The 16,964-nt window shown below is 47.5% G+C and overlaps 1 protein-coding gene and 1 non-coding gene across 2 annotated transcripts; both read left to right on the top strand.

Annotated features, from left to right (window-relative positions):
* Window positions 1–3,117: 3,117 nt before the first annotated feature.
* LOC137314579 (small nucleolar RNA U3) lies at window positions 3,118–3,335 on the top strand. The gene has a single exon (XR_010961236.1). It is a non-coding gene; the product is annotated as a small nucleolar RNA U3 (small nucleolar RNA).
* An 8,883-nt stretch (window positions 3,336–12,218) lies between these two features.
* On the top strand, window positions 12,219–13,031 carry LOC137314533 (neuropeptide SIFamide receptor-like). The gene has a single exon (XM_067979840.1). It carries the CDS (start codon window positions 12,219–12,221, stop codon window positions 13,029–13,031), a length of 813 nt encoding a protein of 270 aa, XP_067835941.1.
* Window positions 13,032–16,964: the final 3,933 nt, after the last annotated feature.

The following is a 16,964-nucleotide window of genomic DNA, read 5'->3' as shown; positions in this document are numbered from 1 at the left end:
ACCCACTGTATGAATCAATGATTACAGTGCTGGGTCACCCACCCACTGTGTGAATCAATGATCACAGTGCTGGGACACCCACCCACTGTGTGAATCAATGATCACAGTGCTCGGACATCCACCCACTCTATGAATCAATGATCACAGTGTTGGGTCACCCACCCACTGTGTGAATCAATGATCACAGTGCTGGGTCACCCACCCACTGTGTGAATCAATGATTACAGTGCTGGGACACCCACCCACTGTGTGAATCAATGATTACAGTGCTGGGACACCCACCCACTCGATGAATCAATGATAACAGTGCTGGGTCACCCACCCACTGTGTGAATCAATGATCACAGTGCTGGGTCACCCACCCACAGTGTGAATCAATGATCACAGTGCTAGGACACTCACCCACTGTGTGAATCAATGATCACAGTGCTGGGTCACCCACCCACTGTGTGAATCAATGATCACAGTGCTGAGATACTCACTCACTGTGTGAATCAATGATCACAGTGTTGTCTCACCCAACCACTGTGTGAATCAAAGATCACAGTGCTGGGACACCCACCCACTGTGTGAATCAATTATCATTGTGCTGGGTCACTCACCCACTGTGTGAATCAATGATCACAGTGTTGGGACACCCACCCACTGTGTGAATCAATGATCACAGTACTGGGTCAGCCACCCACTGTGTGAATCAGTGATAACAGTGCTGGGTCACCCACCCACTGTGTGAATCAATGATCACAGTGCTGGGACAACCACCCACTTCGTGAATCAATTATCACAGTGCCGGGTCACGCACTCACTGTGTGAATCAATGATCACAGTGCTGGGTCACCCATCCACTGTGTGAATCACTGATCACAGTGCTGGGTCACTCACCCACTGTGTGAATCAATGATCACAGTGCTGGGTCACCTACCCACCGTATGAATCAATGATCACAGTGCTGGGCCACCCACCCACCGTTTGAATCAATGATCACAGTGCTGGGACACCTACCCACCGTGTGAATCAATGATCACAGTGCTGGGTCACTCACCCACCGTTTGAATCAATGATCACAGTGCTGGGACAACCACCCACCGTGTGAATCAATGATCACAGTGCTGGGACTCCAACCCACTGTATGAATCAATTATCACAGTTCTGGGTCACCCAACCAATGTGTGAAACAATGATCACAGTACTGGGTCACCCACCCACTGTGTGAATCAATGATCACAGTGCTGGGTCACTCACTCACTGAGTGAAGCAATGATCACAGTGCTGGGACACCCACCCACGGTGTGAATAACTGATCACAGTGCTGGGTCACCCACCCACTGTGTGAATCAATGATCACAGTGCTGGGTCACCCACCCACTGTGTGAATCAATGATCACAGTGCTGGGCCACCCATCCACCGTGTGAATCAATGATCACAGTGCTGGGAGACCCACCCACTGTATGAATCAATGATTACAGTGCTGGGTCACTCACCCACTGTGTGAATAAATGTTCAAAGTGTTGGGTCAACCACATACTGTGTGAATCAATGGTCACAGTGCTGTGACACACACTCACTGTGTGTATCAATGATCACAGTGTTGGGACACCCACCCACTGTGTGAATCACCGATCACAGTGCTCGGTCACACACACACACAGTGTGAATCAATTATCACAGTGCTGGTTTACTCACCAACTTTGTGAAACAAAGATCACAGTCCTGGGTCACCCACGCACTGTGTGAATCAATTATCACAGTGCTGGGTCACCCACTCACTGTGTGAATCAATGATCACAGTCCTCGGACACCCACCCACTTTTTGAATCAATGTTCACTGTGCTCGGACACCCACTCACTGTGTGAATCAATTATTACCGTGCTGGGTCACCCACTCACTGTGTCAATCAATGATTACAGTGCTGGGTCACCCACTCACTGTGTGAATCAATGATCACAGTGCTGGGACACCCACCCACTGTGTGAATCAATGATCACAGTGCTCGGACACCCACCCACTCTATGAATCAATGATTACAGTGCTGGGTCACCCACCCACTGTGTGAATCAATGATCACAGTGCTGGGACACCCACCCACTGTGTGAATCAATGATCACAGTGCTCGGACATCCACCCACTCTATGAATCAATGATCACAGTGTTGGGTCACCCACCCACTGTGTGAATCAATGATCACAGTGCTGGGTCACCCACCCACTGTGTGAATCAATGATTACAGTGCTGGGACACCCACCCACTGTGAGAATCAATGATTACAGTGCTGGGACACCCACCCACTCTATGAATCAATGATCACAGTGCTGGGACACCCACCCACTGTGTGAATCAATGATTACAGTGCTGGGACACCCACCCACTATATGAATCAATGATCACAGTGTTGGGTCACCCACCCACTGTGTGAATCAATGATCACAGTGTTGGGTCACCCACCCACTGTGTGAATCAATGATCACAGTGCTGGGTCACCCACCCTCTGTGTGCATCATCGGGACTTGATCGGGTAAATGCTGAGTGATTTTTTTCCCCCTTGCTAAAGAGTTCAGAACTATGGGGCATCGTTTCAGGATAATGGGTCGGCAATTTAAGACTGATATTTGAAAGAATTTCTTCACTCAGAGGGTGCTGAATCTTTGGAATTCTCTACCCCAGAGGGCTGTGGATCCTCAGTCGTTGTATGTGTTCAAGGCTGAGGTGGATAGACTTTTGGATTCTCGGGGAATCAAGGGATATGGGGATCGGGCGGGAAAGTGGTGTTGAGGTTGAAGATCAGCCATGATCTGATTGAAGGGCGGAGCGGGCTCAAGGGGCTCTTTCGCCTACTCCTGCTCCTATTTCATATATTCTTGTGTTCTTATGATCAGGACAGTTGCTGGAGACTGGTATCTACATGATGCAAATTAGTGCCTACTGGGTAATGGCTGTACGGTATTTCTTTTTCACACAATCACAAGTTTACAAAGGGTGTAGCGGAGATTAATTGCGTTTTTATTTGATTCCTCACAAATGAATAGCACAATGAATGGTCGAGGAATTGGTCCGCGCTCAGCTTATGTTAAAGGGGGCTCGCTAAGTTTGGAGAGCGGTGTTGCCGCATCTGTTTAGTAAGACTATACTTTTGGCGATCATTTCTATAGTTTTTCAACTTGAGAAATGTGTTCTGAAGCGTTTGGTTTCACTAACCATGAGGAGGAGATGGAATTTTTCCTTCTGAGCGTGAAGCGGGTTGCAAGTGTTGTTTTATACCAGCGCTTGTGGCCATTGATGACCGTTCCCTTCTCTCAGTGTGCGAGAAGTGGAAGAAGGAAACGCATTCTGAGTGGTTCGTGTTTCTACAGCTCAAAAGTAGCAATATTTATACGTCAATTATCTTATATTTACAGGTGCTTCCCTCCAGTGAGAGTGCAAGTCTCTACCATCTCAGCCGAACTCGTGCTGCTATCTGTTGCTCTCCCCTACTTTTGTCGGTTTTTAACTCATCAGTCAGAATGTGCACTGAATTGATTTGGTGCAGTCGATGTAGTTAATGGGGCACAAAATCTTGGCTTGCATTACTGATTAAAATGATGCCCCGCCTGCCATCTCAGGTGGATGTAGAAGATCGCATGAAACTATTTTGAAGATCTTGAGGGGAGTTCTCCCAGGTGTCCTGGTCAATATTTACCCCTCAACCAACATCACTAATACAGATTATCTGCCCAATACACCATTGCTGTCAAGGGTCAAGAGGGGCCTGCTGTTCCTGCAGGAGTGCGGGATACTGAACCTCAGCAACTATCGGCAGTGGTCACGCATATGGACCCAATAGCAATTGAACTGGTCGGGAATCAACGATAGTCATTCCTCAGGCCTGCGGATTCTGTTGTGAGGAGAACAATTCACCATCCCCGAGGTCAGAGAGGTGGTGGATGGCCGCCTGCTCGCAGCAGGCGTTCTGTACAATAACGCCCCGCTCCGACTGCGGCCAACATAAAAGGGAATCCAAACATCTTCTACAAGCATGTAAAAAGTAAACGGATCGTAAGAGGAGGGGTGGGCCGATTAGAGACCATACAAGAGATCTACTAATGGAGGCAGAGGGGATGGCCGAGGTACTAAATGAAAACTTTACATCTGACTTTACCAAGGAAGAAGGTACTGCCAGAGTCTCAGTAAAGGGATATACAGTTGAGATACTGGATGGGCTGAACATTGATAAAGAAGAGATACTAGAAAGGCTAGCTGTATTTAAAGTAGATAAGTCACTCGGTCCGGATGTGATGCGTCCTAGTTTGCTGAGGGAAGTAAGGGTGGAAATTGTGGAGGTCCTGGCCATAATCTTCCAAACATCCGTAGAAATGGAGCCAGAGGACTGGAGAATTGGACATATTACACCCTTGTTCAAAAGAGGGTGTGAGGATAAACCCAGCAACTATAGTCCAGTCAGTTTAACCTCGGTGGTGGGGAAACTTTTAGAAATGATAATCCGGGACAGAATTAACATTCAATTGAACGAGTGTGGGTTGATTGGGGAAAGCCAGCACGGATTTGTTGAAGGCAAATCGTGTTTAACTAATCTGACGGAGTTTTTTGATAAGGTAACAGAGAGTGTCGATGAGGGCAATGCATTTGAGGTCGTGTATATGGCCTTTCAAAAGGCGTTTGATAATGTATCTCATGGTCGGCTTGTCATCAAGATTGCGGCCCATGGAATAAAGGCGGCATTAGCAAGATGAATACAGAATTGTCTCAGTGACAGGAGACAGAGAGTAGTGGTGAACGGTTGGTTTTCGGACTGAAGGGAAGTGTGCAGTGGTGTTCTCCAGGGGTCGGTGCTGGGACCGCTGCTTTTCTTGATATTTAATAATGAATTGGGCTTGGGTGCACAGGGCACAATCTCAAAACTTGCAGATGATACGTAACTTGGAAGTGTAGTGAACAGTGAGGAGGATAGTGGTAGACTTTAAGAGGATATAAACAAGCTGGTGGCTTGGGAGGAGACGTGGCAGATGAAATCGAACACCGAAAGATGCGAAGTTATACATTTATGTCAGAAGAACGCGGAGAGGCAATCTAAACTAGAGGACACGATTCTAAAGGGGGCACAGGAATAGAGAGATCGGGGGGTATATGTGCACAAATCGTTGAAGGTGGCAGGGCAAGTTGAGAAAGCGGTTAAAAAACATACGAGATCATGTGTTTTATAAATAGGGGCATAGAGTATACAAGTAAGGAAGTCATGATGAACCTTTATAAAACATTGGTTCAGGCACAACTGGAGTATTGTGTCCAGTTCTGGGCACCGCACTTCAGGAAAGATGTGACGGCCTTAGAGAGGGTGTAGAAGAGATTTATTAGAATGATTCCAGGGCTGAGGGATTTTAGTTGCGTGGAAAGACTGGAGAAGCTGAGTGTGTTCTCCTTGGATCAGAGAAGGTTGCGAGGAGATTTGATAGAGGTATTCAAAATCATGAAGGGTTCAGACAGAGTGGATATAGAGAAACTGTTCCCATTGGTGGAACTATCAAGGATCAGAATGCACAGATTTAAGGTGATTGGCAAAAGAGCCAAAGGTGACATGAAGAAAAACTTTTCTACACCGCGAGTGGTTAGGTTCTGCAATGCACTGCCCAAGGGGATGGTGGAGGCAGATTAAATCATGGGCCTTCAAAAGGGAACTGGATAAGTACTTGAAAGGAAAAATGTGCAGGTCCACGGGGATAGGGCGGGGGAGTGGGACCAGCTGGATTGTTCTTGCATAGAGCGGGCGTGGACTCGATGGGGCGAATGGCCTCCGTGCATGCTGTTACTTTTCTACGATTCTAATGTGTACGCCCTGAAGCTCAGGGGCGAGCGGCTGGAGGTCTTTCAGCATTTCCCGATGCCGCTGGCGATCTCCGGTCCAGTCGTTCTCGCCGGAGACTTCAATTGCATCATCGATGCGGCTGGACGATCCAGCAGGACCGGGGGAATACTGGACACCACGTTCAAACTACTGATGAAAGCGGTGAAAGATGCTAAGCTTTGTGACATCTTCAGCAACCCTGTAGATGGAGCTGCGCAGAGAAACACCTGGTCCAGGCTGGGCGGGCCCATCCGTTCCAGGATAGATTTCCTCTTTGTGTCCCCAACGCTCAAGATCAGATCCACCGACGTCCAGCCGGTGTTCCTCTCTGGCGACTGCCTCCTACTGGCTGACTGCCAATCGCAGGAGGACCAGAGGATGGGCAGGGGGATATTGAAGATGAACGTGACACTGTTGACCCCGGAGAACATCGAGGAACTAACGAGGGATTACACAGGGTGGAGGACCGTGAAACCCCTCTTCGACACCACGGTGCACTGGTAGGAAGCGATGAAGGCCCATATCAGGAAGTTCTTCATCCTCAACGGTGTTCAGGAGGCGAGAGAGAGAGAGAGGGAAGTGTCACAACTCCAGAAAAGCATGCAGGATCTGGTCCAGCTGCATCTAATGGGGGTCGATCTCGGGGAAGATCTCAGAGAGGTGAAGGGCCAGCAAGCCTCGCTTTTCACCTCCGAGGCCTCAAAGATCATCTTCCAGTCCAGGTTCCACTCCGTGGAGCAGGGCGAGAATTGTGCGGGCTTCTTCTTCCAGAAGCTGCACAGAGAGACCTCTGAAATCAGCAGCCTGAAGGAGGAAGAGGGCTCAGTGACGTCTTCACAGACCGACATACTGAGGATCAGCAAATCCTTTTATGCCGGGCTGTCCGACCCAAGGCCCACAGACAGCACGGCCTCCCAATCTTTCCTGTCCTCCATCACGGAGGATTTAGAGGACAGCGAGCAGCAGGGCATGGATCAGCCACTGACATTGGACGAACTGACAAAGGCCGTCTGATCCTTCGAGAAGGGTAGAAGTCCTGGGAGTAATGTCTTACTGGATAAGTTGCACTCGGCTCTGAAGGACAGGATAGGCCCAGACCTGCTGAAAGTGTACGGGGGGTTGCTTCTGGCAGGCAGCATGTCAGAGTCCATGAGGAAAGGCATCACCACGGTTATCTCCAAGGGGAAGGGGGAGGGGGAAGAAATCAAAAATTGGCCACCCATTTCCTTGCTAAATGTCGACTACAAGATTCTGTCTAAGGTCATCGCCAATAGGCTCAAGTCTGCTCTGGAGCGAGTGATCCACCCGGATCAGACCTGTACTGTACCCGGCAGGAAGATCTCTGATAGCCTTGTGCTGCTCAGGTATCAGCCTGGACCAGGAACAGGCCTTTGACAGAGAATCCCACACGTATATGATGGACGGGCTCTCCAAAATGTGTTTTGGGGATGGAATCCGCGATTGGATCTGGCTGCATTACGCAGACATCCGTAGCACAGTCCTAACCAACGCGTCGGTGTCGGAGAGCCCTCCAATCAGATCTGGAGTCAGGCAGGTCTGTCCACTCTCTGCGACCTTGATCGTATGTGGCATTGAGCAGTGTGTTGCGTTGATCAGGTAGGATGCAGATATCAGTGGGTGACTATCGCAGGCAGCGGATGCTCTCAGGTTCAGGCCTCCCAACACATGGACGACGTCGCCGACGTTTGCTCTTATCAGCCGTCGGTTCACTGTCCTCAGCACCACCGTGAGCTTCCCTCGAGGCTGCGGCTGGGAGGAGACCGTCGTCCATCTAATGGTGAGCTGACCTTTGGTGCAGAAACTGTGGAGACAGATGCGTTTTATCTGTCCCGGTTCATCCCCAACACCTCTGTAAAACAGGATGCTGTGCACTACGGGCAGTTCCCCAGGACGCACACAGGGACAGATATCAACTGCTGCTGGAAGACCATCAACTCGGTGAAGGAGGCCCTTTGGTCCCCCCGAAACCTGCTGGTCTTCCAGCTGATGGAGCTGTCCATAACCGAGTGTTGCCGACTGGCACATTCCAAGGTCCAGGAGTACGTGCTGAGGGACGCAATGAAGCGAGGTGCGACCTATGCAAAGGGTCTATAGGGAAAGGTCATCGTGTCAGGCCATTTCAGCTTGTATTGCACAGAATGTACTCGAAGAATGAAATCTTGGGTCACAAATACACATATCACTAAAAGTAGCCACACAGGTTAAAAAGGCAAATCAAGCACTGGGGTTCAAATCTAGAGGGATAGAATTGATAAGCAAAGCAGTTATGTTAAACTTGTGTGGAGCCTAGGTTTTCCACACTTGGAGTATTGCGCACAGTTCTGGTCTCCATATTATAGAAAGAAATAAAGGCATTGGAGAGAGTGCAAAAAAGATTCACAAGGATGATACGAGAACTGAGAGGATATCCTTATCAGGAAAGGCTGAACAGGCTGGATCTCTTTTCTGTCGAAAAGACAAAGCTGAGGGGTGACCTGATAGAGGCCTTTAAGACAATGATGGGGTTTGGTAGGGTAGACGTAGATAAAATGTTTCCACTTGTGAGGGAGTCCAAAATTAGAGGTCATAAATAGAAGGTAGTCACTAATAAATCCAATAGTGAATTCAGGAGAAACTTCTTTACCAAAGAGTGGTAAGAATGTGGAATGCGTTACCACAGGGATTAATTGCGGCAAATAACATTGATGCATTTAAGGGGAAGCCAGATAAGCACAAGATGGAGGAAGGAATAGGGTATCCTGATCGGGTAAAATGAAGTGGGAGGGAGGAGGCTCGTGTGGAGCAAAAAAAGCTGGCTTAAACCAGTTGGGCCGAATGGCCTATTTCCGTGCTGGAGTTTCGATGTAAGTCAATGTACTATTTTGAGGGTGGTGGAAGAGCAGAGGGACCTGGTGGCGCATATTCACAATTCTTTGAAGGTAGCAGGGCAAGTTGATAAGGCGGTTAAGCAAGTGTAAGAGATATATGTGTTTGTAAATAGGGGCATTGAATATACAAATAGGGAAGTGATGTTAAACCTTTACAAAAGACTGGTTAGGCCTCAGCCGGACTATTGTGTACAACACTGGGCATCACACTTTAAGAAGGATGTCAAGGCCTTGGAGAGGGTACAGAGGCGATTTACCAGAGTGATGCCAGGGATGAGGGACTTCAGTTATGTGGACGGATTGTTCTCCTTCGATCAGAGAAGGTGAAGTGGAGACCGAATAGAGGTGTTCAAAATAATGAGGGATTTTTATGGAGCAAATATGGGAAACTGTTTACTCTGGCAACTGGATTGGTAACCAGAGGTCATAGGTTTAAAATAATTGAAAAAACAACTGGAGGGGAAATGAGGAGAATATTTTTCACACAGAGGGTTGTTAAGCATTGCCTGAAAGGATGGGGTCCCTTAAAAAGGTTGTCTTCGTGTCAGAGACTCGAAATTCATATCTTAACTGGGAAACTGCAGAAACAGAGTGAAACGGATTTGCTTGTGTCCCTGGATTCAATGCACAATGTGGAGAAATCTGTACAATTTATAAATGAATCTCCAGGAATGAACATGGTCAATACAATTAGATGAAAACTGTAAATGAAGCCGCTCATTGCTGGACCAGTCCTTTCTGAGCACAGCTTTAAACTTTATTCCTGAGAGAGGTCTCATTAAGACAAGGTTATGAACTTTGAGATGTTTGTGATATATCCACGTCATCATTAACATCGGAGGCAAAGCTGCTGATGTAATGTGTTTGTTCAAATGACTGTAACTAATAGCAATGATCAGGGGTATAACCGTGTCAGTGGAGATTTACCCCCTGTATAAATCAGGGATCGCTGTAATGAATCCACACAGACTGCCTGCCGGAGCTGCGGTTTCCAGGCCAACAGAAGACATTGCTTCTCACAGAAATGGGATATTCATTAATGTATCAGATAGAATGTATTTATTATCCTGTTCTTGCAGCCGTTGGGGTTCCAGGTAAGCCATTATCTCAGCTGTTCATGGTGTAAGTCGATATTAACTCCGCTGCTGTACTTGGCACTATTTTTCTCCCATTGTGTATTACGCAGTGGACTGTTCTGTTCTATCAGTTGATCCACTGTCCTAAGTCTCTTGTCTTTTTGTCTTGCAGCAGCTGCATTGTATGCATTATGATCTTGTATATCTAACCTTGTCTTTGTTACTGAAATATTCTCTGTACTGAATGTTTTGGAATCAGGTGTCTGGGCTAATAGCTGGTATGAGACCACCAGGAGCTGTTAACAGTTTCATGTTGTGGAACTAACCTGTCCTGGAATATTTTTTTCATAAATGTGTTTTCAGTGATTGGTCATGAGACAGCTCACGGTCTCGGTGTTACAAGGAGGCAGCGCAATGTCCTCCCTCCCCAATAACATGCTTCAGTTTAACTGGGATTTCAATGTATTTATTGGTTATCACTGTTATGAAAGATTGTTTCATTATGTGTGTATCTGACGCCGCTTCAGATGTCTGATTACTGAACTGAGTTTGATGCTGATTCTTTCAATCTCATTCTCTGATTAACTGTGGATGAATTCACTGTAAAATGCAATATTTTGAGGTTATGTTGTATCAGTTTGCACTTTATCTGTTGGAATCACGAGCCCTTCTCTTTATCTGTAGATTATAAGTAGCAGCGATGATGTTGGTGTTTTGTTAATTGAACAATGCCGCCATCTAACGCTGTACTTTGTAATTACAGGAGAAGGAATTTCAATTATTGTGAGAGATGTCTGGAAGAGGGATTCAATTCTGTTTATTCCATGCATTATAGATGAAGTGAAGAGTGTCGGTGAACAGGTGGAGACTTGGATGATCTGTGGCCATATTAAACTGTTCACAGATGCTTCACCATTTAACAAACTGACATTAAGAATAGGATCGTTGGAACACGGGGCTGGTGAAGAGAAAGCAGGCGCAGGATGTTAGGATTTACTCGGAAGTGAAAAAGGGGCATTGAGAAAGAGAGTAGAGAGAGTGCGGAGACATAGAGAGGAGCGATAGAGAAAGTAACTGAGAAGGAAAACGAGAGTTAGGGGGAGAAGAAAGGAGGGAAAGAGAGAGACAGAGAGAAAGATACACACACAGAGACCGAGAGAGGAGGAGAGAGAGAGCAGCAGCGGTGTGAATAATTGATCGGAATGAACTGGTGAAACTTCCAGTACAATTATGAAGAGGAAATGTGACTTGAAGGCGTTATTAGGATGTTGTCAGATTGTGAGAGTTTTATTGTACTCTCGCCGGGTGTGTTTATCGATATCAGATCCTCAGTCTGTTCATGTGAATGTTCCATTTACTTGTTTACTGATTGAATACATAAACATAATTGAAATGTAATTAAAGAACAAAATCAGTGATTTCTTTACCGCATTGAATTATTGGGATATTTTATTCTAAAGACTGTGTGTCAGCTTCATTGAATAAAGGACGAGGCTAATTCAATTATTGTATTTTAATGTAATTTTAATTGATTGTGCAAATTAAATTTATTGAACATATTATGCAACCAATGAGCAGTTCATTGAAACTGATAACCAAAGTAATTAAAGGTTGAATTTATTGAATGGAATATGTTACTGGGACCTATAGATTAGATTTCCTCTAACACTCTGCTGCAGTCTCTCCCTGTGAATCCCAGCCTCTCCTCCCACTGCATTGAATCATCTGTCTCCTCATCCGTTGCCTCAGTTTATTCGTTTTCCCAAACCATCTGTTCCTGAATCCTCTCCAGCTCCGACATGTCATTTTCCTTGTCTTTCTCCCAATCTCACTCACTCGTTCGGCCTGCAGCTGCCTCTTCCAATCCAATCCGAAGATCAAACTCACCGCCACGGATCTTGGTCTTTCCCGTTTTGTGCCGGTCCGTGTCGGCTCTCTTCACCCAGAGCAACAAACCAGCAGCACCTCCCCCTGTCCTCTCATCTTCCCGGCTCTTCGCTCAATTTCTCGTCCATCTGGAGCCCGAATCCGGATTTAACCTGTTGAATTCCCGGTCCTTAAAATCCCTTCTCCCTTCGCCACCGGCACTGCGCCCTCACTCAGCCCTTCCAGTGGATCAGGTGCTCATTTTATTCACTTCCTGTATCCATCTCCCAATTCATTATTGATCATTGTGTTTAAAAACATTTCTCTGCCCGAAAGCGCTGCCCAGGTCAGTGAATCAGTTTCCACCCTTTGCTGCAGCAACAAAGCTGGAAATTTCACCCCAAATCCTGTCAATCTGATACTTTGCCTCCAGGTCTGATCAGTAATTTTTCTGCTTCTGTCTCTTTCTCCTACAGTTAACTTGGTGGCGATTGTGATCCTGTCCCGAGGAAAGTGCGGTCTCTCCAAATGTATCAGTCGCTACCTGGTGGGAATGGCAGTGGCCGATCTCCTGGTCGTTATCACTGGTGTTGTATTCAGTGGGATTGGTGAGATTTATTTCCCAGTTTCATTCTTGACCATTACCCCCGTGTGCCGTCTCATTCTCACGCTCAGTTTAACAGCCACAGCGACCTCTGTCTGGTTCACAGTAGCTTTCACCTTTGATCGATTTGTGGCCATTTGTTGTCAGAAGCTGAAAACAAAATATTGTACTGAGAAAACGGCAGCTGCTGTTATCGGGGTGGTAAGTGCGCTGAGCTGTTTACTAAACATTCCCTGGTACTTTGTATTTGACCCGGAATATATAATGGACAATGTACCCCGGGGTTGTGTATTGAAACCGACCTTTTTCACTTCACCCGAATGGGCAGTGTTTGACTTGTTTAGTCTTGTGATAATGCCTTGTCTTCCATTCATTCTGATTTTGTTGTTCAATGTTCTCACTGCCAGGCACATTGTAGTGGCCAGTGGAGTCCGCCGGGGACTCCGGGGCCGCAGCAGTGGAGAAAATCACAAGGATCCAGAGATGGAAAACCGAAGGAAATCCATCATTTTACTCTTCAGTATATCAGGCAGTTTTATATTGTTATGGAGCACATTCATTTTTTATTTTATTTCTCTGCGTGTAACAAACGCCAAGTACGATACAGCCAGTGACATTGAGTCAGCCGGATTCATGCTTCAACTTCTCAGTTCCTGCACCAACACGTGTATTTATGCTGTGACCCAGACTAAATTCAGAGAGGAGCTGAAGAACGGCGTGAAATGCCCACTCAATCTAATTGTTACATTAGTTAAATCATAGAAACATCTGAAGATTTTTCATCCAAAATTAAATAGAGTCAATGAGAGTAGATTTTCACGTTTGGCGGTGGCGTAAGACGGGCGGTGGTGGATCGGGCGCCCGTTATTCAGTGCACCTGATTTTACTATCCATTGACATCAAAGTAACTGATATCAATACAATACTTTAAATAAATGTGGAAATACCAGACAGGAATTATATTTTACCCGACAAATGCGGTGTTGTGAAATGATACAAGATGTGATTCTAACATGAAATTGCTTGATGTTATTTGTCTGTAAATAATATGATTTCAATATTAAATGTTTTATCCTGAAATGAAAAAAATCAAATCCTCCTTTTCGGTTGATGATTATTTCCCATCACACTCACTGCCCGGTGGGATGGACTCAGGGTGAGCTGTCAGGGTCAGAAAGCGTCCTGTTCATTGGGACATTTGTTTTGATCAGAACAGAGTAATAATGGACCAACACCCGGACCGTTACTAACCGGTAAAATATTAATGTATTTTCAAACTCCAGTGGGGAGTTCTGGAGATTGTTTCCTCTCTGAGCTGCTGTTCAGCAATGTTTACTCACTGAAGCGAGATTAATGGGACATGAGTCTGGACCTGGTGACACAGATCTAAAAGGAAACCTCCTGTCACATTTCTGATACGATCAGGAGCTGAGAGATTTCTCACGGCCGCAGCAGGTCAATGGAAAGCTCTCCTGCTTCTCCTTGCTCAACAAATTATAAGTTAAAAAGAAACTTGTCCGTGTTCTGGACACTCAATGCCCATCGAAAGGGCGGCTCCTTCACCCATTTGTATCCAACATTAAATGGTGTCCCACGTACGTCATAATACTCTGATTTACATATTACACGTGGCCTGACCAGGATATTTCCCTCCACATGTTTTGAACCGATGCAGTTTGAATGAATGGACCAGCTTGTGGGCTTCGAAGATTGATACTAGGGCGTAGGTCCGGCCGCTCCTCTCAGGACCCTACCCACGATGGTGGAGGCAGGAACGTCACCAATAAAGGGACTGTAAGTGAACTGACACCATTTACTAGCCTCTACCACCCCATTTCCGCCAGGCGGGGATACTTAAAATCGGCCACACCTTTCCTGACCTACGCCCTGGTATCAATCTTCGAAGCCCACAAACTGGTCCATTGTCTCAAACGCCACCGGTTCACAACACGTGGAGGGACATTTTCACCATCGCTGGGGGCTGATCTGGTAGAGCGGATCACCCGCCCCTCATAGAACCGGCCCGATTTTAATTTCTGCTCTGTCCAAGCACTGAAAGTGAAATTACCCCCACGTCTCTGACCCCAAGGTTCGCCAGGTGTGAGAAACACATCAGACAGTGTTTGCCAAACACTGACATGGATATGGTCGATTGGATCGGTGTATTCATGTAAAAGGTGATAACCTCCCTCCACAGAGACAGGACCCCTATACCATGGAATCGAAGAGGGTTTCACCCCCAACAGTTCAGTAACACATTACGCTGTGCTCTACGGACTGTTCCCCGGGACACACACTGAGACAGATATCAACTGCTGATGGAAGACCATCAACTCGGTGAAGGGCGCCTTTTGGTCCGCCCGAAACCAGCTGGTCTTCCATCTGAAGGATCTGTCCATGACTGAGTGTTGCGGACTGGCACACTCCAAGGTACAGGAGTACGTGCTGTGGGACGCACTGAAGCAAAGTGCGACCTATGCAAAGGCTCTATGGGGAATGGCCACTGTGTAAGGCCATTTCACTTTGCATTGTACAGCATGTATTAGAAGATATGTCCCCAGTTTTGAATTGTAATAGTGGAATCGTCGTGTGTACGATCTGTATTGTGTTGTTTTGAATTGGTACTGTGATATTTACATTGAACTGTGTGTGTCCATAAATTTAATGAAATAAAGTATATTTAGAAATCTAAAAAATGTTCATGTCTCACCGTGTCTGTTATTATTGGACAGTGAACAGTGGAAACAGAGCTGGACAGTAAAGATGTGGGGAGTTATGCAAAGAGCATTTATTGCAGGCATTAGGTGAGAAATAGGAGTATTTTCTTAATGGTGAGAAACTAGGGACTGTACAGGAGTAAAGGGGTTTGGATGTCCAGGTACACCAATCAATAAATGTTTTTGCGCATGTATAAAAAATAAAGATCCCAATTTCAAGACTGTCACAGCCTTATGTGAGTTTGGACATTTCTGTTTTAAATGCAGATTATTGCATTTCCGTTTTTTCCCCTTTTTTGTACATTTCTGTCTTTACTTCATTCTTGCAGATTTTACATTTTAAACAAAATCTCCAAACCCTGTGTGCTGTGAATGCTGACTCCAGGCCCTTTGATTGACAGCTCTCACCTCCAAACCAGACCCCCGCCTCCTCCTGGACTGACTCCTCACATCACGTGACAAGCGAAAGCGACACGAAGCGGACGGAGCGCCCCCACCCGAGGGACGCTGCGCATGCGCCGCGCGGTCCCTGTGCCACATTCCCACAGCAACAGGCCAGCGCTTGGCGGGCGAGGGCGCGACCGACAGAGGGAGGGCCCGCACCCAGGAATGGTGCAGTAAGGGCGGTCCGAGCTGAAGCTCATCCGATTCCAGGCCCGAGCGGCGTTAATGGGGCCGCGACCCCTGGACGGAGGAACCGCGACCCATGGGACGGAGGGGGGAGACGGGAGAAAGGTCTGATGGAGGAGTGAGATGGTCTGAGGGTGGAGAGGTGGAGAGACGGGGAGGGGAGGGACTGAAGGGGAAGACTGGAGAAGGGACTGATGGGGAGGGGGAGGGACTGAATGCGGAGAGATGGGGAGATGCGGAGTGAGGGACTGAGGGGAGAGACGGGAGAAAGGACTGATGGTGGACACGGGAGAAGGGACTGATGGGTGAGTGAGATGGACTGAGGGCGGAGAGGTGGAGAGACGGGGAGGGGAGGGACTGAAGGGGTAGACTGGAGAAGGGACTGACGGGGGGAGAATCTAAGGGCAGTGAAGTGGGGAGACGGGGAGGGGAGGGACTGAAAGGAGAGAAGGGAGACGGGAGAACGGCCTGCTGGGTAAGGGGAGGATCTGAGGGCAGTGAGGTGGGAAGAAGTGGGGAGGGGATGGATTGAAGTGGGAGACTGGAGAAGGGACTGATGGGGCAGGGGCAGGGTCTGAGGTTGGAGAGTTGGGGAGACGGAGAGGGGATTGACTAAATGGGGAGATGGGAGTAGGGACTGATGGGGGATGGGAGGGCCTGACCGGGGAGAGGTGGGGAGACTGGGAGGAGAGTGACTGAGTGCGGAGACGGGTGGAGGGACTGATAGGGGAGAGGGGGAGGGAATGATCGGTGATGGGGAGGGAATGAGCGGGGCGAGGTGGAGAAATGGGGAGGGGAGGAACTGAGGGGCGGAGAGGACCTCTGGGTGAGACGGGGAGGGACGGGATGGTGAAGGTCTGAGGGGGAGAGGTAGGGAGATGGGAATGGGAGAGACTGAGGAGGGTAACTGGGGGAGGGACTGACGGGGAGGGGGACGGTCTGAAGGGGCGAATTGGGGAGACGGGTGGAGTTAATTGGGGCCTCCTGCGTAATCTGTGAATATTGACTCTCACAGCGTCCAGTGCCCAGCTGGTATTATAACTGGAGATCCATGTGCTGAAGGATAGAATACAAAAGCCGGGTCTTCAGTTGCTTCCAAACCTTTATTCACAGAGAACAACACAACCCACCCCCTGGATAAGTTCTCGTATATATTGATACAAGAGAGTCCCCAATTGATACGAACCATCTGAATACAATTAACACTAATTGATATAAATCACATGGATACAATTAACAGCTGGGCTCGGGGGAAGGGGAGGATGGAGCGGTCACTCTGCCGTCTCCCAGTCAAATGGGCAGTGAGTCGGAGCCCAAAAGTGACCGAGAATCAAACAGCACAGAAAGA

Source organism: Heptranchias perlo, unplaced genomic scaffold (assembly GCF_035084215.1).
Source record: "Heptranchias perlo isolate sHepPer1 unplaced genomic scaffold, sHepPer1.hap1 HAP1_SCAFFOLD_52, whole genome shotgun sequence".
Classification (NCBI taxonomy): Eukaryota; Metazoa; Chordata; class Chondrichthyes; order Hexanchiformes; family Hexanchidae; genus Heptranchias; species Heptranchias perlo.
The sequence above is the reverse complement of the archived record's forward strand: the minus strand, read 5'-3'. Positions and strand labels throughout refer to the sequence as shown.

Coding starts and splice junctions, on each gene's coding strand:
- LOC137314533 (XM_067979840.1), top strand. CDS start 12,219: ATGGCAGTGGCCGATCTCCTGGTCGTTATCACTGGTGTTGTATTCAGT.